The sequence below is a fragment of the Falco biarmicus genome, chromosome 10 (genome assembly GCF_023638135.1).
Source record: "Falco biarmicus isolate bFalBia1 chromosome 10, bFalBia1.pri, whole genome shotgun sequence".
Lineage (NCBI taxonomy): Eukaryota > Metazoa > Chordata > Aves > Falconiformes > Falconidae > Falco > Falco biarmicus.
In genome coordinates this window covers 18,313,512-18,339,417 of record NC_079297.1, presented here as the reverse complement: position 1 = coordinate 18,339,417, position 25,906 = coordinate 18,313,512, and the positions used below count along the sequence as shown (strand labels likewise).

The following is a 25,906-nucleotide window of genomic DNA, read 5'->3' as shown; positions in this document are numbered from 1 at the left end:
GACCCATTGAGGTTATTTACAAAGCAAAGGAAATCACATTAGTAACTTTTAGCTCCCTATATGTTGCTTAGCCTTTTTTAAATTAACTTTTTCCCCTCCTTGTTCCTACATGGTCTTTCTCAGTTGTAGATGTTTGGCAACACCACGAGCCTAAGCTGAAGCCAGCCACCACTGATGTAGACAGAAAATATTAATACAGAAAACATGAAGATTTAAAGGCAAAGAACCGAAATACAAGAATTGCAGATGTCACCAATGTCACTGGGGGCTCCCAAAGCAGGGCTGGGTGCCCAGAAGAGCTTTCAGCTGCCATGGGAGAAGGATGTGACTTGGAATGCATCTGCACCTGGTTGTAGGGAGAGGAAATGCATTGAATGAGGCAGTAACCCTACAGTAAGTTGTATCAGTGATGGTGGGAGGGCTGCAGGAGAAATGCCAGCAAAAACACAGCTGAAAAAAACAGTTGTTACAGAAAGGTGAGGAAATGGTTGGGAAATACCTGGATGTGTGAAGGATTGACCTGCGCTGTCTGCAAGGAGGAAATGGGGTCCCCTATCCAAGCAGTGGCCATCTCTCAGTCCTCCAGTCCTGGAATGTCCCCACTGTTTCTTCCTCTCCCTTTTGCAGGGGTCTGGTTGCAGCCTGCAGTCACATGCAGGAGTGCTGAGTCTTGCTGCTCAATCAGTGCATGGGTTATTCTTCCCAGAGAAAGATGACGGGGAAAATCAGGTCCCTTCCAACTCTCTAGTCAGGAGAATGTCATCTGCTTTGTCAAAGAAAAGAAGATAAGTAGACAAGAAAAAGTGTAATATAGCTCTTATTTCTCCAGTTGGAAAATAAGATTTATTTACAATGATTAATCCTTTCAAGCTACTTTATACAACATAAAGGAGGAGAGAAAGGGCATAATCCTATTTTCTCCCTCCATTTCCATGTCACCTTTAGTAGCAGTATTTGAAAGCAACCAGCTCCAAACCCCAGCAAAGGCAGGCAATATATTCAGAATTTTTTTCTGTGCATGTATAAGCAGTAGCTTTGAAGCTGGGATAGTCTGTTCTCAGCAGAACTCTCCCAGACATGGCTGTGAAACAACAATTTGAAAGAGGTTGTCCCCTCATGCAAGACTCAGCCCTCATTCTACTGATCAGACAATGTTTGCCCTAAAAAAGTGACATAGTGTTTAGTCAGATCTTAGGTACACACATACACTCACTGACAGTTTCTGTCACTTGCAAACAAAACTCAAGCCAGGATTAAAAAAGAACAGAAAATTAAGCTCCTATCATTTGGTAATTTAAGCCAGGAGGAGAGATAATGATGACAATCATAATGAATCAATTGGTATGAGGATGTTTGCCCAACAAATTACAGTCATTACAGACAGAAGCAGGAATTATTACCTGTCAGCAGAAATACACTACACAGAATGGTTGTGAATGACCTGATCAGATTTAGAGAGTAATTAAAAGGACATTCCAGCCTGGGTGCATTATTTGCTGTTAATCATGATTAAGCATATTCATATCTTTACCCAAATAATTGCTTCTGATAAGGGCTGCAGATTTATAGGGGGCCAAGGAGACAAATGGGCCAGTGGTGCACTGTAGCTGTGAAACAGCTGAGAGCCTGGAGTGACCACAGTCTGGTGAGTACTGCTGCTGGGCTGGATGGGCTGCCTTCTCCCCTCTTTCAATTTTTGGGTGGTGGATTTCAGGTTTCTGTAATGCTTTGCTGAGCCATTGCCATGAGGCCACCCATACCCTGAACAGCAATGCTTGTAATGTGTGGGAGTGTCCTCCTCTGAGTAACCAGAAGAAGAAGGAACAGAGCCCAAACAACATCTGGACCAGATGGCTTCCAGAAATGTGGTCTTTAGTTTGAGGTAGAGCACGATAGAGCAGCAGGAGCAAGAAGGTATGCAAAGTGGCTGTGTATCAGCCTTTTTGGAAGCTCTCCTAGCAGTAGTACTCTTGCAGGGTATTGGCATCCTTGATTCAGCAAAACCTTTGGCTGCAGTCTGACGCTTCAGTAGTAGGATTTTTCTGCTGGAAAGATCTGAGATGCTTCCAGGTTCTAGGCTGGCTTGGTGCACTCTTCTTTCAGCTAAAGGTTCTGGCTAGCTAAGGAGTTGGCATTTATTGAAAGCCACCAGCACCGGGGAGGGCAATAAAAAGCTCAGAAGGATCTCAGAGAGTTAATACAGCTCCACTGCGATGACACTGAAGATCTACCTCCTCCCTGGGGTCTGACTGATTAAAAAATCTCAATGCAATACATCATTATTGGTACACAGGAGAAGTGCCCCAACAACCATTACTGTTCCTAGCAACTTCAGCACAGTCAAGACAATTATGTCCAGAAAGGGAAAAGATGAGCTGATTCACTTGATTAACACATAGAAAGGTTATGAAGATAGGGAAACTCTGAACCTAGGGATGGGCTTTAAAATGGGCTCTTTAAGTGCTCCAAGACAAATGCCTGCCCAGGGTTGGCACAAGGAAAGTCAAATGCTGTGGTGAGATCCTGGATGGGGGTCAAGGCGTTGCATGGCAGGTATTGCACGGACTGAAGGACAGGCTCAGGATCCAGATTTCCCTTCCCTGAAGGGCGGAGTGCTCTGGTTTTGGTGGTGGTTTTAAGCTCTTTCACATCCCTTAGCTGGGAAGCAGTACTGCAGAGTCTGTTTTGTCTGGACTCCAATAAGAAACTCATCTTTGAAATGCCTTTCTTGTTTTACTTATTCAGTCCCCCTCAAAGCCAAATCAAGCAGGAAAACACACTACTAAAGCATCAGAAGTGTGTGAGATGAACTTGGCTCCTTAATCATGCAAAACCTCTCACTTGTCTGCTCTGCAACCCCCATTAAATATTTGTGCTGTGGCTTACAGTGAATAGATTTCTGTATAAATCCCCCACTCTTGTCCTTCCCCCTTTTGGCTCTTCTCATCTTGCAGCATCTTTAGAGTAGCAAACAGTCCCAGAAGGGTGGCTAGAAAGTGTTCAGGAGACTCTGTCAGTCCTTTAATGCTCTCTGTACTGTCTAGTTTCAGACTAAAGTAAAAGCGAAGTGAGAGGACTTTGATTTTGGGTTAGCAAGTACTATCTGAGAGTTTCCAGGGTAGCAACTAAGAAAGCAAGGTTTGCTTCTTTGCTGGAGGAAGGCGGGTGTATTGCAAGTTACAGCTATGGCTCCTGTGTAATCCTTGGGGAAATGTAAGCACCCTCTTATAAAGGCGCATACACATCTCTGCAGATATAGGGCTGCGAAAGGAGCCTAGAAATAAAAGGGAAAAACATGCAATGGCTTGTGATAAACAACATATGCTTTTCTTTTTATTTTAGTAAAAACCCAAAATATGAAGTTCTGCTGCTACTGAAATGGTGTTATTTCTTTTTTCCTTCTTGAAAGATTAGAGGATAGGCAGATAATTGGCACACACAAGAGCTTTTCCCTTCCCCTCTGCACAGATGAACTTTTCTTTGGTACATACCAATTTTTTTTTTGTCTGAAAAACCCAAAGAGATTTCTCCTGGGCATTCTCTAGGTATATTAATAACTGTCTGTGTGGTGTGTTTTCATGGGCACTTTAAATCCTCTCCCTGAAGGCTCAGCTCTCAGCGACTTATAGTTGAAGATGGTTTATTCCATGGTGTTGTGCTGCTGAGGGATCAACTCGCATGATACCTGTCTGCATATTCAAGGCATATTATACTGACTCACAGCAAAACTCCAGCACAAACATCATCTCACACAGCCAACCATAGGCCTGTGCTCTGGGACTGCGTGGTGGTGGTGATGGGATAACAACTAAAACCAACTTCCAATTAACTGGCAACATGAATGATTTGAATTATTGATCTTTGTACTTTACCAGCAAAAACAGTATTTCTTTAGAAATTCCTGCCTAATTTAATTATAGCAGTGTTATTTGTATAGCTGTGTCTTCTGTGTGGTGTTTGAACTGTACCAAAGTCATTTGTTATGGTGTTCATAAAACCTTGTGCTTTAATTCAGGAGAGAACATGTTTTCCCAGATGACTGGCCTGTGGCAACTAATTATTCCCATGATTGTCCTATTACACTTCTCAGCATCTCTTCCGTCCCAGGAGAGGTAAGCATTTCTTGTGCCTCTGCTTCCTTTCTCTCTGTGGCTTTTTGTTCAAAGAGCCTGCTAAGTATAAAGTTAGCCTTTTATCTTCCTTCTAGAGCTTGCATCTGCTAGGCTGTTGGATTTTTTTTCTTTTCCCTAAATTGATTTAGTTAGAGTGCAAATGTCGTAAACTTCTTTACTTGCTTAAGAATGGAAACGTTGATTTGACGTAATTCAGGAGAAAAATCAGGACCCTAAACAGATCAACTACAGTAAAAAAGACACTTGAGTCTGTTTTCCTGCTATGTACTTATATGGGCTGATAGAGGTGAAAGTTTCTGTTTCAGATAGTCTAGTCCCATGAAAACATAACAAAAATAATCAATCTTGTAAGTTCACCAGTTCATAATCTCATGCCAGACTTTAGCAGGGCTGTCTCTCCTCCCACTTGTGTAGAGGCAATTAAAGCACAGAGAGGCTAAAGCACTTAGGCTTTAAGAGGACAGACCTGAGACTCCCCTGCAGCCCTTCCATGGCCATAACCAGTGTTTAATTAACTACTGATCTTCTTTTGTGCTGAATCAGCGTTAACCTCACATTCCCATATCCTTATGGTAAGGTGATTGCATTAGTAAGAAGGAGGTGCAGGTGGTTTTTCTGTGTGATGGTTAACAAAGGTATTTCTTTTAAACTCCTGTACGACTTGCCTTTTTTTGGTGAAACTTTGCGAAGCTGGCAAAAATTCTTGCCCGTCTTTGTTTGCAGCCCTCTTCCCTTGAGGGAGCATTTTTAAATGCCTGTTCTTAGGTCTTAAAACCATGCCTTTTCACCTTTTTTTTTCTCTTCTAACCTCCCAGGACTGAGAGGCATGCTGATGGGCTTTTCCACAGTGAGCTCAGCAAGATGAATGGCAATGCCTATGTGCAGCAGCTAGTCAAACACCTGGTGGGCCTCAAGGAGAGGTAAGGACCAGCCAAAACCACTCTCCTGGAGCATGGAAGTCTCCAGCAGGAGATGGGATCCCAGCAATGACTGGCATGACTGTGGGGCTGAGCTGTCTCCAGCTCCAGAGCCAGCCTAAGCACTGGCCTTATCAGATGCCCAAGATGAAAGGAGAAGGGGAGAGATACAGGGCTTCTTGACAGTGGGAAGAGAGAAACTTTTGTGTCCTGTGATATATCCCACATCACATGGTTGGAAAGAGCAGCCATTTTACTGTGTTTTCCCTGACTCAGGTCCCAGAGGCACTCAGATGGACTGTTTACCAGTGAATACAGCAAGATGAGAGGAAACGCTCAGGTTCAGAAATTCATTCAAAATCTCATGGGCCACAAGCGCAGGTAAGAGCTCTGCTTCCTGGGGAATGAGAAGGCAGCTTGGGTCATGCAGGGTGCAGGTCTTAGCTCCAAGGAAACGGGGTGACATGACCAGTGCTTTGGAAAACTTGAGACAAGGGCAAGATGGTTTCATCTGGCTAGGCTGCACCTGGAGCCGCTGTACAGTAGCAGAGACATCCCACCAGCCTGCCCTGCCAGTCACAGCAGGCAAAGCGGGTCACAGACCTCACTGAGGCCATTTCTAAGCATAAACCAACATTATCTATTGCATATGCATCTCAAGCTTAATCCATAGGACACAAAACTTTACACCAGATCACAGCCTGGGATTTTTTGTTTGCATTTTAATTTAGCCTTTTTGGAAAAGCTGCAGGTGATTTACCTACTCCAAATAAAGCACCTTGTAATAAACCATTTGTAGATAAATGGGCTCTGTAACAGAATGAGGAAGACCTCTGGGTTTCACAGTCTGCACTCATGGCTCTGACTGCCAAACTGGGCAGGCTTTAGACATAATCATATAATGGCCAACATGGGGTCTTTCATTCAGATACATGGCTTCAGTGGGAGCTAGTGACCCTGTATCTGAGCACATCATCAGTTATATGTGGTGCACTGCAATACAGCTCACAACTGCTGCTGCTGCCCTTGCCGCTGGTACGTTGTGAAGTGACAGCATTGTCTGGAGAGGTTTTCTTCAAGCTTGGTCCTTTCTTCAATGCAAATACTGATTCAATGCACATTGATTCCTTCCCATCTGTTCAGACTGCTTTGATATATTCTGGGACATGCACCACTAACAAAATCCTGGCAGATGCAGTAGATTTTTAATTTCCAAATGCTTGAAAAAGGTATACATCCATGGGCAAAAGAACATGCCGGTACTGGGTAATGAGGCAGAGTACAAGTGCATATTAAAACTTGTCCCTTTGCCAGCCAGAAAGCATCTGAGCCTGATTTGAAGAGGATATTTCTTTTTGCTCCTGCACAGCTATAGACAATCAGCAGGTTAACAGAGCGTGGACCATGAGGCAGGTTGCCCTGGGGGGTGAACCTGCCTTCCAGACAGCAGGGCTGCTTTACAGCTGTAGTGGTTACACTATTTTTTTGTTAATTATTATGAATTTTCTTTATCTAAACCAGCTCACCAGGCCCAGTCAACACTGATGTGCAGGGGAGAGAGGAAGAAAGCAGCCATGAGGAACTTTGCTTTCTATGGTTGTACCAGAGCTTTCTAAACACCAGGTAGGAGGGACAGATTTGTCACCTCTATGGCCCTGATTACCACAGTATTTAAGCCGAAAGAGGTTCTTTAGTAACTTGTAAATGCCCAGTTTTTACCCCAAGTGCAGAAGTCTGATGTAATGCAGCAGATCAGGAGGACTCAGCTGATATCCTCAAAAATATCCTCAAAAAGGGGAAGGGTGGAAGATTTATTAAATTGTCCATATTTTAAAATCACTTCTGCCTCATTTCTCATCAGCTTGTGAGGCACTGTCATTGCTGAAGTGCAGCCCTCCATGCCACTTTGTACCTCCTGTCACTCTGCCAGCAACCACACTTCCAGGTGTGGTTTGCAGAGTTAGAAAAGCAAATGCTTTCATCTAACTGCAAGGTGGCATGTGACTCTGTGCAATCTCGATTTCTGTGCCTATGTTCACGGTAATCTCTATTTCTATGTGCCAAGCTCGCCTGGTACTCAGTTTTGCCTTACCTAAAGCCAAGTTGGCATTGAGATTTGCAGCGAAGGTGTGCTATATAAATGCTGTATAAAAGCCAGTTACTAAAAATAATAACCCAGGGAAATGAAATAATATCTTTTTCTAATCATAGTGTTGTCATCCTGGTCTGAAACAATTGTTTGTCCCATTAGGAAACCTGATCTGAGAGTTAAAATAGAAAGCCTTTACTACCCTGTCTTGATTCAGTTATTGATTCAAAGATACACCTGAGGCTGGGCTGTCCCAGCATCTGTGGATTGTCTCTTCCTAGTGACCAACCACTTTCAGTTAGACATCTCGTTGTTAAATCAGTGAGGAATTTTATTAGGAATAAGCTGGCCCTCAGTACCTCTTGCGCACATTGCCTAGAATAAATGGGGGTAATAACACCAATAGGGTTGCCTGTGCATTTGTGGGGTACCTGGCTGCAGATGGGTGTGACCTGGGTCCCTCTATCATACATCTGTTCCTTGGAGTCATCTTTGAGTTTTACAAGGTGGCCTTGTCACCCTTCCTGCAGTTCGTGTCCCCAGGAATAACAAACTATCACCCAATTTTTCCCTTCCAACAGCCACTTGGACAGTGATGCCTGGGAAGCTGCTGCAGTTACCAGCCAGTATGTTTGCCCCATCACTAAGCAGCTGGTTGCAGACATAAAGGAAGATGCAGACAGTTCTGACTGAAGGTGAAGGGAAAGAAACACCCAAGGAGACAGCTTTGCATGTATATAGCTTTGAAAATAAACAGGAAAGCTATTGAATTTGCTTTAGGAAAAACTTGTGAGATCAGCAAACATAAACAGCAAAAATAAAAAAGCAGCCAAAACCCAATAAATCCTCTTAGATTATCAAGTGAAATGCATGTCAGTGTGAACTGCTGTCAGTAGATGGAGCCTGAATGAAGCACATCACTTCCACTTTGTGTTAGCATTTGGCTGCCTGCTTCTGAAGTCAAATAAAGATTTGTTAGCTATGTCTGTGCTTTGGCTACTCTTTGGGAAACAGTAACAATGATGGTACAATTTTTAGGTGTTGGAATATTAAGAATGCAGGTTGGGGGGGGGGGAAGTATTTTGCCAGGCTTCCCCAGTATAAGGCATGTTGGGACTAGCTGGAGTCCTTGGTCACATCTTCTGTGGCTGTGACTCAGGACTGCATGCAATCCAGCTGTAAAAAAAGGCCAGTATCGGGGCCTCTGTTTAGCAGAAACTTAGCCAGGTGCTAAACTCATTGCAAAGAAATGTACTGAGAGCTATGCAATGTAAATACACACTGTAAATAGAGTTTCTACTCCACTCTGCCCCTGTATTTACTAGCCCAGCTTTCTCACAGCTGCTAAAGACAAAGCTCCACTAGAAGAAATATATTCCTACCATTTAATGAAGTTTATGTTTTATTCCTGCACCATGCTGCTTGGCAGATTCCCTACTCTGACAGAACAGCAACTTTACCTTCCCCTAAAAACCAACAGATTTTGAAAAGCAGCTCTAAAATAAGGTGCATTCAGCTGCAGTCGTGGCTGCCTACTGCAGAACTTCTCGGTCCATCCCTGCACCATCAGTTGTCACCATTTATGCTGTGTACCTGACATCTGTGAAGAAGCTAGTTGCTCCTAAATGTTCACCTAAGCACCCATTCCCTTACTATGATGCTGAGAGGCTGTTCTCTGGACCATGGCATTTATTTCGGTCTGTAGGAAATCTCTGCTAGGAAAGAGACTTCTTGGAGGACTTTTGGAAGGAGTGTTGACAACTTGTATTTTGTTAAGCCACTAACAGCTATTTGGCTAAAAGGTAGCATCTAAGAACTTTCTGAAATCAATTGGGAGTTTAAAAGGAACAGTGAGAGAAGCTGTACCCTTTTTCCTCCTATAAAATGGGTAAGTTGAAAACAATGTGTTTCTTTGCTCAAGTGGCCAAATGTCTTGCCCCATGATATTTGGCTTGTGAAAATTTACTTAGAAAAAGGCAGAACAAAACAGCAGAATATCACGCTATTGAGGCTTCGGAAAACTGCTGAGATGTAAATAATTGGAGCCTAGATGGAGATTCTGGGGAGCATCCCTACAAAGAGCCACTGCCAGGCACTGACAGAAGGAGACAGGTGTCCCTACAAAGTTTCTGAGCAATGACTGGGCTGCAGCTGAGCCCAGTCGCTGTCTCTGGATCCACTCTGCTCACCTTGTGAGGATACTGTCACATATCTGGGAATAACATGAGGGTTGTAGAAACATAACTGGTTATCTCAACCCAAGGACTTACACAGGCCCTAGCTCCTTCCTTTACCATCCAGACAAAAGAGTGGCCAAGATGGCTCTTTCCTGAAACCTTTGTCTTTTCCAGAAATAAGACATCTGAGAGCTGGCTTTTTAATTTATTTTTTTTTAAAGCTGTTTTTCAGGAACAGCATAACAGACTGCAACTAGAAGAGAGAAACCATAAGTCATGGGCTGGAGAACAAAACCTGTTACAGAAGAGAATGTGGACCATGAAGAAAAGGTCTGGCTAAAATAAATAAGATATAGTTGGTATAGTAGCATCATTATGACTTTTTCCAGGAAATGATCTAACCAAAACACACCCTCTCCCTGGCACATTGGAAACATAAATTTGCCTGCTTCCTCCTCACTGGGAGAGGCTGAAGTATACAGACAGCTTCCCAAATGTCAGCCCTTATCCTCCTTCATGTTTATCTCAGGGGGCTTGCCTCTGAATTCTGAAATGCTTCAAATCTATCCTTGTTGCTACAGAGAGTTTAGGATAGGAAAGACCCAGGAACAAAGCAGAAACAGGAATTTATGCGTCATCATGTTCCATGACCAGTAAATATCTTTCAATAAGTCATCCAATGAGGCAAAGAGGCAAAGGTTGAACTGCAGTAATCCACTCCAGCCAGCCAATGGTTTTGGCCTTTACGAAGCAGTGAATGCAGAAGATGGTGCTGGGAGAAACAGGGAGAGAAGACCAGCTTAATCAGAAGCATTTTTTTTTCCAACAACTGGCAGCTCACCATGGCTGTTTCTCACTGGCTCCTCACTGCTATGCTCTTTCTGCCGCTCTTCGTAACACATGTTTCAGCACAGCAACAAGGTAAGCTCTTGCAGGAGGTCCGTGACCACAGAAGAATAACCCCCCGGGCGGCAGCAGCTTGCACCATAATAAGTGGGAGATTTTTACCTTCTTACTCCAAGACAGCTTTGTTCAACAACCTTCTCTCCAAGGGTAACCAAAGGGGTCTCAGGTCTCACTCAACTCTGTCAGAATGTGAATCCCTGGGCAATTTTGTGTCTAATTTGTGTGTTTTTCCAGGGTGTTCTGTGAGTAATAGAAACCCAAGCATTTATGAAAATAACCCTCTTGGCTACGTGGTGACCACTATCCGTGTGGAACCAGGCTTCACTGTAATGATTGATCCTTCTTCCCCCGACCACAGTTTTTTCACTATAAAGGGGTCTGAGCTACAGCTGAGCCGAAGTGTGGACTATGAGGTAAGTCTTTAGCTAGCAGGCTGCCCGAATGAGACAGATAAAGCTAGGATGCAGTAAGTTTCAACCTGGGGTCTTGGACTTTCAGATATTCGTAAGGCATTTCTAAAGGATCTAGGAAATAACATTGAAAAATAAAGCTATTTCAGCTGGGTTTGAGTTCACTGCTTGTGGAGATCAGCCCTTCCACAAGCAGAGTATTGGGAGGAGGGGGATGCATGGTGTGCTTGCTGTGACCTTCTTTCAATTAACCTGTATGAATTAAAGCAAGGGAAGTTTTAAAGCCAAAAATGTGGCAACTGTAGTGTTCAAAATGATCCCTGTTTGCTTCTAGAAAACACAGCTTTGAGCAGTGAGGTGATCTTGTGTGAAGGCAGTATAAAAGGTCAATGTGTTCATTTAGGTTGCTGCTAAATTATTTTACCTTCCTGGAGTGCTCTGTACACAGCCACAAGCATCCTTAAGCTGTCTTTCCCCTAATGTAAAAACCCACATTTATTTGGCTGAAGAACAGCAGACAGAGTTAACACCCTACAGGCAACACTGTACTTGCTGCATGGTACATTTCTGTTTCATTCAATTTTAAAAGAAATCTCTATTTGAAGTCACCTGAACTGCAAGAAAATGGCCGAATAGCTCTGCTGACATGTTACAGGAATTACAGGGAGAGAAGCTGGAGTATAGGTCTGCTTTGACTCCATCGTAAACAAGATTCCAGTGCTGATGGAGGGCTGTAAAGGAAAGAAAAGAAAAGTTAGATATGTCTGAAAACAAGATAAAGCCCAGTACCATTTCTGATTCAGCAATGCATGTATTTTTCTCATTTACTTTAGAAAGATTTGGTACATTTTGACTTGTTTCTACAATTGCTGGGGTTTTGTTTTTTGCATACAGAAAGACACCTTGCTGATGGTGGACCTGATTTGTAAGAACACTGCTGGGCAGGTGAGTGCTCTTCCAGTGCTCTCAGCCCTGTTACAATATACTGCAGGGCGGCACGTACTTCCCTCCATTTTTCCTAGTCCACAGACTGGGATGAGATGTCCTTTTCTTTGTGGATGTACACACCCTCTCAACAAAGAGAGAGCACCCAAAGCTCTGTGAATGAGGAGGGGGTGGGAACAAATGCACAACCCTCCACACACTGTGGGTGCTGCGAACCCCAGCCCCATCCAGCTGTGCTCCTTTCACCATCCCCTCTAGTCATTCTGCAAATCAGGATCAGCTCCTAACAGTCTTTATTTTTGTCTTTGATTCTCTCACTTTACTCTTTCTGCAGAGTGATTATTTGCAGATTTTAGTGACCATTCTCAACGTGAACGATAACAGCCCAGTGTTTAAGCAAATGAATCTCACCAAAGTTGTCCCTGAGGTAAACATTTTATGGAAGTGAAGGGGGCACTGGGTCACCCAGTGCTGTGGGACTAAGAAAAGGTTAGCAGGGAGAAGTCTTCAGCCCATTTCACAAAGAGAATAACCAGAGCAACTTTGTTTCAGGATACAAAAGTGAATGCAACCATTGTAGCCCGTGAAGATTTAAGTGCTAGTGATGCTGACCTGGACATCATCTTTTATGAACTTACAACAAAATTGCCGGTGAGCATCTTTGGGGAAAAAATGGTAGCTCTGGAGAAGTCTTTGTTTTTAATTCAGAAGAGTCCCAGCTTTGAGGGAAGGTATTGCACTGTATTGCATTTAGTTCCCTGACAGCTTCTGGAAGCCGTACAGCTGTTGCAAAAATCAAATGTTTGTTTTGTTAGCAGAACAGTGCAACCAACATGTCAGATACTGAATTGTTTTACTGCTCACACTTTTATTACACTGTACAGATTAAACTTTCATCTAGGATACTCTGAGCCATATGGTCCAGGGAAGCCTTCTTGGGATGGTCTGTAAACATATCAGGAGATACCTTTGTACCTCACAGAGTTTAGAATTGTGCTGAGTTGGATAGGGAAAGGAGTTATTGTCCTGTTTGCCAACAGTGCCCATGCAGAGGGGAAATAACATGAGCTGCCCAAGATCACACAAGAAGTCCTTTGCAAAGCTAAAGACAGACTTCACTTTCCCCGGATTCAAGTTTAGTGCCTTTGTTTATTTGCTGTTAAGGGGTTTGCTTGGTAAACATGGGAAATTGACTGTATGCACAGTTAAATGGATGCCAGCCTAGAGTGCAAGGGCCTGATGGAAACAAAACCAAAACCAACCAACCAAAAAAGTAATTAAAAGAATAACAAAATTTATATCTACATTTAAAAAAAACATTGTGGAGTGAGCAGGCAGTGTCTGACATTCTGCTGCTATTACCTCCATAACTCCAGGGGTGTGAAGGGTTGTGAACAGAAACCACGAGTTTTTGAATTTCAGCTCTAGGGTAAGACTTTTCCCTCACATTGGTGTAAATTCAGAGGGATTTAGAAATGCAGAGGAATTCTAGTCAAGACATAAGATTAAAGGAGAACCAAAGCAAGTGTAGAAGGCTATAGAGTAAAATGCAATGTATGTTATTTCAATTTGGCTTTATAGTTGCTTCCAAAGTTCAGCTGTGCTAGGCTAAGGCAAGTGATCTTGACGGTTCTCAGAGGCTAAGCTGTCTTTGATCTGTTTTGTGCATGGATGTGAGATTTCTTGGCTGTCATGGACCCAAAATCAAGTAATGTTGGCAACCTGTTGAATGTAGGAAATAAATGAGGTAAAAGATTTCACCCAATACCTGCTGAGTGGGTAAGCAGGCAAAGCAGGGGATCTTGGAGAATAAAACTCATGGGAACACAAACAAACTTTTCTGACAAGCTAGGCAACTCCTGCGTGCAATACCGAAGATTAAATAGTTCTAGCATTCTCACACTGCACACACCCCACCCATCCAACCCAGGTCCCCAGGATTAAAGATCTTGACTGGGATCACAAACACAGCAATGAGTAGTATTTTGGACAGTTCTGTGACCGAGATTGCTAGCAGGTTTTTCCTTTTCCCCCTGCCAGGGCACAGATGGTTATTTTGCCATAAAAGGAGTTAACAACCCAGAAATTTATTTACAAAAATCATTGGACTATGAGAAATTTAAATCGACAATGTTGGTTTTGTATGCAAGGGTAAGTTCTTCAGGAGGAAAAAACGCCTCATTTGCCCCAGTCTCTCATAATTGAAAAGTAAGTATGAATGGGGAATCTCTGGGATGGCAGGAGGGAGGGTGGATACTGAGGGAGGTGAATTTGGAGCAGCCTTCCACCCTCCACAATTACACAGTGATAGACTACTTGCATACAGTTCACCTATGTCAGCAAAATAAGATAATTCACTGCTTTAGCTAATCTCACATAAACTGCTAAGCCTTTGACAGAATACAGTCAAGACAGCTAAAAGACCCTGGCCCACTGGCTTTTGCAGATGTGTTCTTTTGGCAATAAAACTTGCATCTCATGAGTATGCTTTGCCTTTGAGTACAGGACAGGCCTGTGGGCAGCCCTGACACCACCAACACAGCTACCACAACAATAAATGTATTTATTGAGCAAGCTGACACCAAACCACCATGGTTCCTACCTTGTACCTTCATTAACACAGAAAAGAGCATTTGCATCAGCAGACCCTATACTGGGCGGATCAATATCTTCGAGATGGCGGTAAGCAGGCATGATCAAGCAGTATCCTTGATGCTATTCTCAAACAGTATCCAGATGCTATTTCCAGTGGGTAGTGCCTAATAATTTCCATGAGCTCACGCTGACCTCCAGTCGTAAATGCAGATGGTTCAGCATGACAGGGAGCTTTCATCATCCTGGAAAGTGGAGGTTCCCCTACCCCAGGCAGCGCTGCTTATCCTTGTTCCTGCAGCACATCACAGGAGAGGCAGGAGCTGGAAAACCCTTTGCTCTAGGCTATCTTACCTCTGCCCTGTTACAGCCATCTCCCAGCAATAAATGCCATTCTGCCCAGACAAAAGCACCAGCGCCACATTGGGATGGGAGAATGCTGCAAACGCTAATTTGGTGCTGTAGTGTGGCACGTAATGCTTTGCCTTGTTATTGCAGATGGAACCACTCATCCTGGAGCCAGGACCTATCTATGCTATTGATCCTGACTACACTTTAAATGAAAAAATCGTGTACAGCATTGTTGGTGGTGAGTAGAAGTCATCACCTTCCACAAACTGGATTGCTCATATGTCCTCTGCATTACCTGCCAAGAGGAGATATGTTTCAGAGCACTTGAGAGTTGAGGGCCTGAGGATTTGCCCTTCTGTTTCTGCCACAGAAACCTAAATAGAACCACAGAATAGAAGAAACAGACTGTGCAGAGAGGAAGAAAAAGAGAATTACAGTCCCACAAACCAATCACAATGAAATCTGTTTCAAAAGGACTTTGTTTTTTGGGGAGGAGAGACATGTTTTATCTTAACGATTTTAGGCTTGATTTTGCTAGTCTGGTCACACCACTTTCATTCAGTCTTTGAGCTGAACCCGAAATTCCCACATCATCAGCATATCTTCCGTTCATTGTCAAGAATTATGTTTTTATTCCCCAGCACATTGTCACTATCTAATCTGCCCTGTTTAAGTCTTGATTTCAAAGAGATTACTTGAATACAGTCAACTGATTGCCCTATCATTGACTGGGCCATTTATTTCAATCAAATGATTTATTCTTTTTGTTGTTTTTTTTTTAACAATAGTGGGGTTTTGAGTAACTATCAAGACAAAGGTAGATCATATTGGCCAGGTGGAGGGATCACTTATTCATCTCCCTTTATCTATGCCAGATGGCACCACATCTGTGAATGTCCTTCTGATAATAAATACATTAAAGAAACCTAAATTCCACAGGCATTTTGGATCTAGCATGTCCTCCCTACCCTACAGTCAACAGGGAACCCCAGACTGGGCGGTCCTTGTCTAAATACAGCCTGCAGTGTCTCAGAGTGAGGAAGAGAACTGAAAATTTTCCTTATATTTTAATGTATATCCAACATATATGTTCTTAGGATTCAAACACAGATTAGAGATGTAGGAAGCTGATTTCTACCCCTACATTGATACCAGGAGGTTTCTGTGTCTAGGCTCCTTCTGTAGTTAGGAGACAGAAATAAGCATTTCCAGTGCAGAATGTAGCTCATGTTGAGGCCAATGTTCACAGTAAGTTGGACAAATCATGCACCGAGATGTTTTCTTTTCACAATATTGGTAAAAATATCAGGTACAGATGTCATCTCTTTAGATGCCTAGAACTATTAAAGTCAAATCCCCACTCAACTCTTCTTTGTAGATTGTTTTCTTGCCTTTAAAATAGGAATAATCCTTCCCTTATGTCTCCTGAAGTGCAGTGTGTGTTCGGTTAGTGTTTGGGTTCAGGTTAGGGTTAGGGAACTGGAGACCTCTAGTCCTAAAATTGCACCAGCGTCTCTAGGCTCTAGGCATTCAGTGGAATTTAAGCTGGCTATATCTGGGCCTAGGCACTGAAAATGCAAACTGTTTCTGCCCTACCTCATCTAGTTGGGTTCACACGCATCTTCTCAACTCTTTTTGTCTGTTGAGACCCTCTGAATCCCCGGGGCAGCACTCCCAGCCCTTGAAGCAGCCAGGCAGGCAAGGAAAACTGCATTATGCCCTGGAGCTATTGTCACTAAGATGTGAAAAAATGAATCAGTGAGCTCCAGGTCACCTTATGAAGGTATCTGATAACTGAATAGTTTTTCCATTTTCTTTAGGGGATACAGACAAAGTATTCTCAGTGGATGCAAACACAGGGAATCTAACTATGAACAAAGTAGCAACTGCCCCAGACTCATACATACTGCAAGTCATGGTAAGTCTGATGATGTTGCAGACAGCAAGCCAGCATAGCTGGCTTTCTCGGAAGCAGCAGTCTTGATGTGACAGGAGTCAACTACATTAATAATCACTCAGTTACACCCTTCCTTTTGGAAGTGCCTGGTCTTCTAAGACCAGTGTCTTGTATCAACTTCCTTGCAGAAGAGGCATTTTCCCTTATGTGTGGGTTGCAACATCAAAGCTAATTAACTGAATCACTACATCCTGCTGAGTTGAAAGTATGGAGGAACGTAACTGGAAGGCTTTCTTTAGGCACGACTGGAGCTTGTGTTACAGTAGTTAATGTAACTTAACTCTAGAGGCAAGCTCCTCTTTTGGCTACAGCTCATGAGGAAAGGAGAGAGTTAAAAATCACTTCCTGCACATACATACCCAGGAAGATATGGACCTTCAGGCAGTAACTGAACTGACTCAAACTCTCACAAAGATGAGCAGACTCTGCCTGCTGGTGCCGGAATCTCACTGCTTTGTACTGGAGCATGACAATTTTCCAGATGTGGCCCTTATGGAGGGTCATATCTAGACTTTGGGGCTAGACCAAGACTGGTTGGAGGGCCAAAAGCAGAAGCAAGCTAAAACACAAGGACTCCAAACCACAAGGCCACCTGTGACAGGCCTGGCTTAAAGCTCACTGAAAATGATGGAAAGAATCCCATGGGTTGCAATGGGCTTCAGATCAAGCCTGTTCTTTTATGTCTCGTCACTAACAGGAAAAGGCTAGCATCTCTCTCTCTCTTTCTTTCTCTCCCACCAGGCCACCCAGGTCAACAACATACAGAAATACTCTGTAGTCAGTGTAGAAATTAAGGTCATCAATAAAAGTTATTATCCACCGTACTTTGCGAGCAGTATCTACCACGGGACAGTATTTGTTGGTCTGGCCCCAAGAAGCTTTGTCTTCCAAGCTGGTGATCCTTCAAGGCCCCTGATGATAACAGCAGCGGATGATGATTTCCCTGACGTAAGAAGCTGAAAATGCACTGCATTCTTTCTCACTGCTTTAGACTTAAAGCAGAACTCTAGTGTTCTGTATTATAATTCCACATAGACCAAAACCGCTTTTGGTGTGATATAATGTGGAGAAGCTGCTGGACTCCTCTCTTCCAAAAGGCAGTCCCACACAGATCTATGTAGGTGAGCTGATCTGCTGCAAAACAGCATGCCAAGTAAAGCCAACAGTTAGCAGATACTGTGAACAGGTCCACATCTGAATTAGGGATGGGTAAAATGTTTCCTTGAAGAGTTCAGTGTGGCAGGATCCCAGGTGGAGGTGTCCTCTGTCTGCCAGGTCAGGGAAAGCTATTTGTGGACTGGCCTGGGAAGAGGAGCTTGTCCAAAGACAGTAGACTAGCAAAGACCTGCAGTCCTGGACTAGAAATTGCTAACCTTCTCCCTGTAAGGACTCATTTTGAAAGAATAATTCCTGGACAACGAACGTACTGGTAGAGCGAAAGGGCAAGAACTTTACTGATGAGCCATTCCCATCCCACCCTATTAAATAAAGAAAATGGTGCTAGTTTTATTGATGCCAAGGCTTCCATAAAAGGACTGGGGACCCAGAAGAGGAATAAAAGCCTAAACACAAAGGAAAAAATTGTGCAGACCTCCATACAAGTATAATTCTCCATGTACATCCTCCTTTGACATTGTATTAAAGGCAGAACTGATCAAATTTACAAGGTCCCTTGCACAGATATGTTTTTCTTGGGCATATACTAAAGATGCCAAGACAAGCTGGGTAAGACCTGGGGTTTTTTTGCAGGCAACAATTTTAGGATACATTCTTGAACCCTGAGCAACAGGGTGAACACAGTTGAGTTCAGCCTTTCTCACGTCCTCAGTCCAAATTTATTTATTGCACTATACACCAGCTCATACTTCAGGTGTATTTGATGAATCTTGCCAGTGGGTAGTTATGAAGATGCATGCAAAGCACAAAGAGTGTGGTTTAATCATTTACTCTTCTGGCTTTTCAGAAATTCAACCCAAACATTGAGTACTACATAAAAAACAGCACCGATTTCATCATAACAAAAGACGGACTCATCCTGACAAACATGATGCTGCAGTCACCGGGAACTGTAACCATTGAGGTAGGGTAACCATTTCTTCATTATCTTGCCACGGTTGTGGAAGGAAGGGATAGTTTCTAGTAGGGAAGCACCAAGGGTGGAATTCCATTAGGTAAGGGATATAATGAAAGGACAGTCCTTGCCCCAACCCTTTGCATCGTAACTGCATTGGAATGGAGGGACATGAAGTGATAGCAAACTTACTTTGTGTGATACAGGCTGTATCTGGTGCTAGCTGTAGAATTGTTTCTCCAGTCCTGTGGAAAATATCCCTGGAGACAAGCACAAAGTCAGCTGGGGAGATTTTAGGAGCCCCCCTCCCACATTCTAATTCTGATTAACAAAAAAAGGAAGGTGAGTAAGTGGGTAGGAGGTTGACGTATAGGTATGGGCAGGGTATGATTGCTGGCATATACCCCAGCCCCAAACTTGGAAATCCTTTGGTAAATCCAGTAGATTTTTTGCTCAGGTCAAAGTAAGTAGTTAATAACTTTAGACTTTCTAAGAAGCTAGATGTTCACTTTGTCCATCTGCCTGCCAGCAACAACTGGCTCTCTAAAACTTGCATAGCACAATGCTGTGCCTGATGGAGCAGTCTGAACCAGCTTGACTATAGCATAGTTTTAGCTACATGGGAGAGACAGGTGCTAACACATGCTGCTGCCTGCCCCACACTACCTCATTATCTGTGTACAGCACTGTGCTGCAAACTTGTACACAAGTGATGCACCTGGTTCTGGCCCACGACAGTGAATCATCAGAGCTTTTCCTTCTCTCTGACCAGATTGTCCAGCTATAATGCAGGCTATTATGAGGATGCATACATATATATGCAGGGCTATTGTGAGGCTGTGGTGAGGATATGGACAAGATACTTCGCCCACAAAGGGCCCACCACATATCCTGAGAGTAAGCTGGAGACCTAGGACGTCTCTAAGCTATCTCTTTCCCATGTTCACATAGGCTGTTGGAAAAGATGTGGTGAGCCTGCAGGAGGCGAGCACTGTAATCATGGTAGAGGTCATCCTTGCCACAGGTAGGCTTGGTGTCTGTTTTCTGCTTTGTGGAGATGATGGGGGAGTCTTTTCTACTTCTGTGGGCAAACTGGCAATGACAGGTCACACACTGAAGTCTGTGGACTGGGGCTGAGGCCAGCCACATACCTACAGGAGGTTCTGTGGTGGCTATAAGAGAAAACAAACAACATCCTTATGATGTGGTCACCACACACCTCAAACAGCCTCCTGAGACTTTAAGTAGTGACATGTGTTGTAGCATCTTTTCTTGTTACTCCAAAGCTAATTCTGTTTTATGGGTCAGAAATAATCCAGGATGTCTTATCATGGCAAAGGAGATGACCTGACACCTCGGTACATCACTGCTCCTTTTCAGCTAAAAATAGAGAAAACTGCAATGTTATTTCCCATCTTATGCACAGCAGACAGAGGTTGGCACACTCCCACAAAGCCAGGCATCCTCATGAGCCAAGGCATTTTCTGCTCGTCAGGTCAAGCTCTTATACTCCAAGATTTTAAGGTCTTACCAGGAGAAATGATCCATGAGAAATAAGATAGACATGAGGCTACATAACCCTCCAGCTATCATTTGGTTTTGTTGACATAAAAATAGCTTACACTTCCGTACTTCATAGAAATGACTTTTAAATAGGTGTTATAAATTAGTTAGATTTGAAGCTTATGAAACATCTTGTGCTTTGGATTAAGATGAGCCAATATCATGCATTTTCACATCAGGATAGGCAGATAATGCCTAGACTCCATTGGTTTCTACATGATGATGTGTGATTGCAGTTCCCAGTTGGTGTCTTCTATTACTTCACCCTCTTATTACCACCGTTGTGGGGATTTCAGGAGGAAAAAATCGGGGTCCTGAGTGTAAATTTAGATTCCCTAAAGGTAATGTCGCTTCACAGCTAAAAATAATGACTGCATAAAAATCACCTAAACCCAGTTTAATGGCACAGTTCAGCTCAGCAGAAAGCTAGTTCAGGCGTCAGTACATGGAGCTGTAAATGCTCCAAACAGATGTACTAACACCTCTTTTAAACTTTTAAATTTAACTTTTAAATGTTGCCCTTGCTATTTAAACCACACAAAATAATTACGCTGGTGACTATGCAAAAAAGTAGATTGAAATTACAGAGTGGCTCAGAACCTATCAGAGGAATTTTGTTTTATTCCATACTGTAGCCAGCACCCAGGAATGGCCTAAACAGAGCAGAGATTACCACGTGCCCAGCCAAGCTGTAGGATATTTAACCCTCGGCTCTACGAAGTTGTGTTAAGGATTGTGTGTGCGATGGGTTGGAGAGTGCTTTACTGAGCATTCCAATATCCAGGGAGAAACTAGAGTTGTTTTTAATACACTGTCCCCTTCTGGGAAGTGGTAACTGTACATTGGCCTCTAGTTTATGAGATACCAGTGCCAGACCCAGCTCACATCAGTCTCAGGTGAGTCATTCCACCAAGGTAAGGTAGTTTTCACAGAGGCACTGCATGCTGCACAGCACAGGAATTAAGGGTGGTGGAGTTTCCCATCAGCTCTGTGAGCTGTGGCTTCCTAGGAGACAGGTGTAAGGAGCAAAAATTCACTGAGGTCCTAAACCCTTATCAGTGTATTAATGATAAACTGAGGGTGTAACCAAATGTGGAGGGAATACTCAAAGTCCATTGTCATAAACAGGTCAGCAGGAGAACAAAACCATGTTCCATTAATGATTAAACTTTAAAGAGACTAATTTACAATACAAAATGAAGCTAGAAAACTAAGAATATCACAGAAAACAACAAGCAAGCTGATTAACCCTGAGGAAGTTACTGTCTTTCCACTATAATGTTGATGTCTATACAAATCTGCTTACACCAACCTGTGGCTGAAAGCATAAGCCACTCTGTGAAGGCTAGTCTATACTGCTACAGCTACAAAAGGGCAGGAAAAAGTATCCTGTCCTCCTATTTCTTCTTATGCTTCTTTATTTCTTATTTTAATGTGCTCATCACTATCAGAGGTGATGTTCTGGATTAAAGGAAGCTTTGCGTTTTCAGACACATAATGTACAAACACAGCTCATTTTTGCATTCTGGTGTAAATGGGTGAAGTGGGAAAGTAAAAGACCTACTTAGCTTTACTCTTTGTAACATCTGCTTGCCTAATACAGTCATGTATATATTATCTTAGTTAAATCATGGAGTAAAAAATCATCCGTAAATGGATGCTATTTCCACTTCATGTAGCTTGTTGGAAGTTATAATATTCTGTGACTGTTCACCTTAAAAAAGCCCTCTGCTTTTAGGAAAGCAAACAAATGGCCTCTGTGGCATTAAATATATGACTGTCACATTCTGCAGCATAGGATGCTTCTTTACCCTTGAAAAACTGGTTGGAGCTTCTCCCACAATGAAATGCTGTGTTAGAAAAGCAGGCTGCTATTTTTAGGCTTTGTAACACTTTTTTGTTTTTCTTGTAGTTGTAACCTCCTCTGATAAGATACACACTGCTCAGGATATGAGTCTCTTAGGTGGTACACTAGCAGCACTGCTATTAATTGCCTTAGTCTTCCTTGGAGTGATGATACATAAACGGTATGGAAAAGCAGTCACATACCTGGTAAGGAAAAAGGTAAGTGACTTGTTTGTACCTGAATTTCTTAGTTAGGAAGTGGGATCTGAGGAGGTTCTGAAGTAGGGATGGGCTGTCCAAATACTACAGATACTTGTGTGAAGGTGATGAATCATTCCTGAGACAATGCTTGCAAAGGTAGCATCACTTTGATGTTGTTTGCTGTTGTTTTTTTCCTGCCACCTGAGGCTGGAGCTGTATGGTAGATGATGAGCAGAAACAGAAAGGAGACAACCACAGCTCCATGGATGAATGTGAATGAAAATACAGGATGAATGTGACACATATCAGAGGTAGTCTCTGAAAAACCTGTGTCTGTGCTATAAACCACTGTTCATCCTCCCTCTATAGTAAAAGGAGAGGAAGGTCCCTTCATATCCTATACTAAAGCTTGGGCTTAGGCAGTTGTCTTGCACCTGAGCTGTTTACTTTTGGTGCTCTCAAGTCCCTGGCAGACTGCTTGCTTTGAAGTTCAGGGTGTAATTCATCTGACCAGATGCTGATCTTTGCCTTAGGATGGGACCATCAGGGGCCTAGGCTGCACTGACGACAGCATGAGCCCAGAGCACATAGCTCAGGTGAATAACAATAGTCCTTCACCCTGAGATAAACCCCACTCCAGAGTAATATGTCACATGGATGGGTACAAATTATTATACATTGCTGGTGTTCCTGGAATGGTGCCCATGCTTACCTGAAAAAAAAACCAGAAATGGAGTCAATAAAAAAATAGCTGTTCTAGGGAGCCATATCTTTCCCAGGCTTTAAATAGGTCTAACTGCAAAACAAGCTGAAGCTTTCCTGAGCAGTAGCTCAGTCACTTCAGCCAGCCCTTTCCCCCTGCCCCCATTTCTTTTCCTTTCACTGCAATCACAAGGTATCTCTCCTCCTGTAGTTCTCCAAGGAAATCTCTGGGGATTACCAGAACAAATCTTACCAGCAAGATGAACACCCAGATGTAAGCAACAAAGCTCCAGCTTTGCACCAGCATGAGGTGTCAGAAAATGGCAGAGTCCAGCTGATGACACATGTGCTAGAGCAGCCAGCACTTTCCTTGCCCTCTTCCAATGCAAAAAAAATTGATAGCCTCCCAAAGTCTTCTCTAGCTTCCACCACCATCTTTGACCAGGAAGAGAAAGAGGAAGAAGTGGAAGAAGAGACTCAGCATGAGAAAGAAGTGAAGTCTATCCTCAAGACAGACAGGCATGTGGCAGATGATGGCTACAAAGCTGTGTGGTTTAAGACTGATGTGGATCCAGATGCTGGAGAGAGGGTTCAAGTGATTGAGGACAATGCAGCAGATGGTGATGATGACAGTGACCAAGATTTGCAGAAGAATGAAGAGGAGGAGGAAGAAGATTATGACAAGGACGATCACCACAGAGGAATGGGACTGTCCTTTGCCTCAGAGAGCTCATCACTCCCAGATGCAGAAGTGATAGTCAACATGTCTCTCACAGATACAATGACACAAGATGACACTGATGGATAATGGAAACTGGCCTGTACTCCCCCGCCCCAAAAAATGGGGGAATCTCAGCTGCCTTGCTGATGTGAAGCCCATCTTTCTGCTCAGTAGGGGAAACCGGAATGCAGGAGGACAAGGCTGCCTGTCCTGCTTGCCTGAATGCAGCGATTAAAGCTGGAAGAGATTACAGCTAATTCAATCTTTTAGAGACCCTAAAATATCACTTAGGATTTTGGCGGGGGACACACACATCTCATCTCTCCACCTTCCTGCCTGTTCCCCCTGGGGCCCCTTAGATCACATTTTGCAAACTGGCTGCAGGTACAGCAGAGATGTAGCTAAAATGACTTTGAAGCAGTTCGCAATAGCGGTTCAGTTACACAGCCCAGTGTTCCTCTCATCTTGGTGGGTAAATAAGCCAGCACGGACTGCTTGGCTGCCAGTGTTTTAGGGTGTTACACTTTGATGCTGGATGTAGGGTGTAAGCCAGTGCAAGTCACCCTGACCCTGTGACTGTATCCAGGAGCTCACTTCAGGGCTTGGCTCTGCTCTTCACTGTGCCAGGCTCTGTGCTCCCAGCACAAGCAGCTGGCATGTCCCACCATGGTCCTCGTCCTGTCAGCAGCCAGGAGTTTACATGCTCAGAAGCTGCTGTTTCTTCCATCACTGGTTAGCAAGGACTGATCACATGTTCTTTACTGAAGGACTTTGTCATCAATTTTTCTATGTCATAAAACCATTAATTGTGCAGTACTTTAGCTGTCTGTCTCCTATCTGTCAAGGAAAAGAAGAGCTCCTGCCAGGACCTGCCAATAAAATGCTGGAGTATTTCTAGCTCTCTGGGCAGCGATGGGTATCATTCCAGAGGTGCTGGATGTGGGGTCAGCGCATTGTTTCCCCTTGTTTCCCCTGCCCAACAGGGCTCAAGGTGCCACTTCTATTGCTGCTGCTGAAGGTGGAGGTCAGCATTGCCTCCAGGTGCCAGATGTCACCTCCATTTCTCTGCTTCTCTGTCATCTCGGATGCCAGCCCCTTTGCATACCACCTTTCTCCATCCATGGGGAGCCCAGCAGGCTATTTTGCTGGTAAAATACCATTCTTCAAGTTTCACCTACAGCCGAGATGCAGCCTGAGAGCAGAGGTGGTTCATTGAGAGCAACTCAGCTCTGCTGTGCTCAGCTTACGAGTCCAGGCTTGAGCTAGAAAGCCTGCTGATCTCTGGGTTGACTTCATGCAGTGACAGCAGCATAGTGTGCTGGACACCTCCTCCCTCAATTCTCCCTCATCTTTCAGCTTTATTGTCTTCCATTATGGTCCTGCCATAAAGCCCAAATTCAGCAAAGTGAGCATAGCATTTTAAGGTAGTATGAGGAGTAAAGTGTTTAATGCTTTTGTCTAGATTTACATATCCCATCAACTAATCTCTTTCCCCAGCTGGCACCCAAAAGCTGGGCTGATTTTCACTGGCTAAGAATATGTTTGTACGCATTCACATCTTCTGATCTATCAGCACAAAATTAAGCCCCTTATCTCATTTTGGGACTAGCTACAGAGCAGACATGGGCTGTTGAGCGTTTTACTTCCAGTAAAAAGCTCAGGAGTGTCTAAGACAGGGATGCAGCAGCAGAACCTTGGGTCACTAATGTTTATCTGACATTCCCATCTTAGCACAACAGCACAGGATTGCAACAAGATAAGTCTCATGGTACAGAAGCAAAACCAATAAATAATAATCCTGCCTTTTCCTTGCAAGCCAATCTCCACATTGCTGCCATTACTCCAGGCAAACTCTTGAGAGAAGGAAACCAATGTATGCCTGCTGGGATCCACACGTACACCACAGCACAAATGATTCCAAGGATGCTTTTATCCTCTTGGTCCATACTTCATCTCTGTACATGTCCCTGTCCCAGTGATGCTGGTGCTAAGTTCTGCTCTCCTTTCTCCAAGGAGTGCTGCTTTTGCTGTGTGGACTTCAGGATCTGCACTTTTGCTGAAAGTGGAGACTGAGATGTGGAAAGCTTTCTTTCTTACTGCAGTAAAGTTATTTGCCAAGAAATTACAAGCGTGGTTTGTCTGGAAAGAGAGGATGGGGAGTGTGCCATCTGCTTGTCACGTAAGCATGACTCCTCCAGTAACTTAGGTTTATCTCCAGCAAACATTTCCCATAGGATTGTGAGAACTCTCCAGTAGCTGCTAATTGCTAGCCCAACACCTTCAGCCACCAGCAAGGGTGAACGTAGAGCCCAGCCTGCCCTCTGTG

The 25,906-nt window shown here is 43.6% G+C and overlaps 2 protein-coding genes across 9 annotated transcripts in view; both read left to right on the top strand.

Annotated features, from left to right (window-relative positions):
• SCT (secretin) overlaps positions 1 to 8,171 on the top strand; it is an 18,941-nt gene extending 10,770 nt beyond the window's left edge. For 3 of the 5 annotated variants that reach the window (XM_056354399.1, XM_056354397.1, XM_056354401.1), the window contains exons 2-6: positions 4,016 to 4,112; positions 4,949 to 5,053; positions 5,327 to 5,431; positions 6,572 to 6,673; positions 7,721 to 8,171. In XM_056354399.1, the coding sequence (XP_056210374.1) occupies positions 4,024 to 4,112; positions 4,949 to 5,053; positions 5,327 to 5,431; positions 6,572 to 6,673; positions 7,721 to 7,832 (513 nt within the window). In that variant the 5' untranslated portion in view covers positions 4,016 to 4,023 and the 3' untranslated portion in view covers positions 7,833 to 8,171. Of the gene's footprint in view, positions 1 to 123; positions 1,646 to 4,015; positions 4,113 to 4,948; positions 5,054 to 5,326; positions 5,432 to 6,571; positions 6,674 to 7,720 lie in introns of all 5 variants that reach the window. The other 2 variants (XM_056354400.1, XM_056354398.1) reach the window with 1 other exon arrangement.
• On the top strand, positions 5,325 to 25,906 carry CDHR5 (cadherin related family member 5). 4 transcript variants are annotated; one of them, XM_056354382.1, is made up of 15 exons: positions 6,576 to 6,673; positions 9,538 to 9,646; positions 10,457 to 10,635; positions 11,527 to 11,577; positions 11,912 to 12,004; positions 12,130 to 12,228; positions 13,618 to 13,728; positions 14,083 to 14,259; positions 14,668 to 14,758; positions 16,341 to 16,438; positions 17,219 to 17,425; positions 18,441 to 18,557; positions 19,500 to 19,572; positions 22,024 to 22,175; positions 23,071 to 25,906. In XM_056354382.1, exons 3-15 carry the CDS (start codon positions 10,552 to 10,554, stop codon positions 23,665 to 23,667), a joined length of 1,950 nt encoding a protein of 649 aa, XP_056210357.1. In that variant the 5' UTR covers positions 6,576 to 6,673; positions 9,538 to 9,646; positions 10,457 to 10,551; the 3' UTR covers positions 23,668 to 25,906. The 4 variants fall into 4 exon arrangements, with proteins under 4 accessions (XP_056210355.1, XP_056210357.1, XP_056210356.1 ...); XM_056354381.1 differs by having other exon boundaries at positions 9,538 to 10,237; XM_056354380.1 differs by lacking the exon at positions 6,576 to 6,673 and adding an exon at positions 5,325 to 5,431 and having other exon boundaries at positions 9,538 to 10,635.

Excerpts from the sequence above, each read along its gene's own strand:
- CDHR5 (XM_056354380.1), top strand. The coding sequence starts at position 10,159 with ATGGCTGTTTCTCACTGGCTCCTCACTGCTATGCTCTTTCTGCCGCTC. Across the intron at positions 14,759-16,340 it reads CGTGTACAGCATTGTTGGTG|GGGATACAGACAAAGTATTC; the intron begins GTGAGTAGAAGT and ends CATTTTCTTTAG. Across the intron at positions 22,176-23,070 it reads CATACCTGGTAAGGAAAAAG|TTCTCCAAGGAAATCTCTGG; the intron begins GTAAGTGACTTG and ends CTCCTCCTGTAG.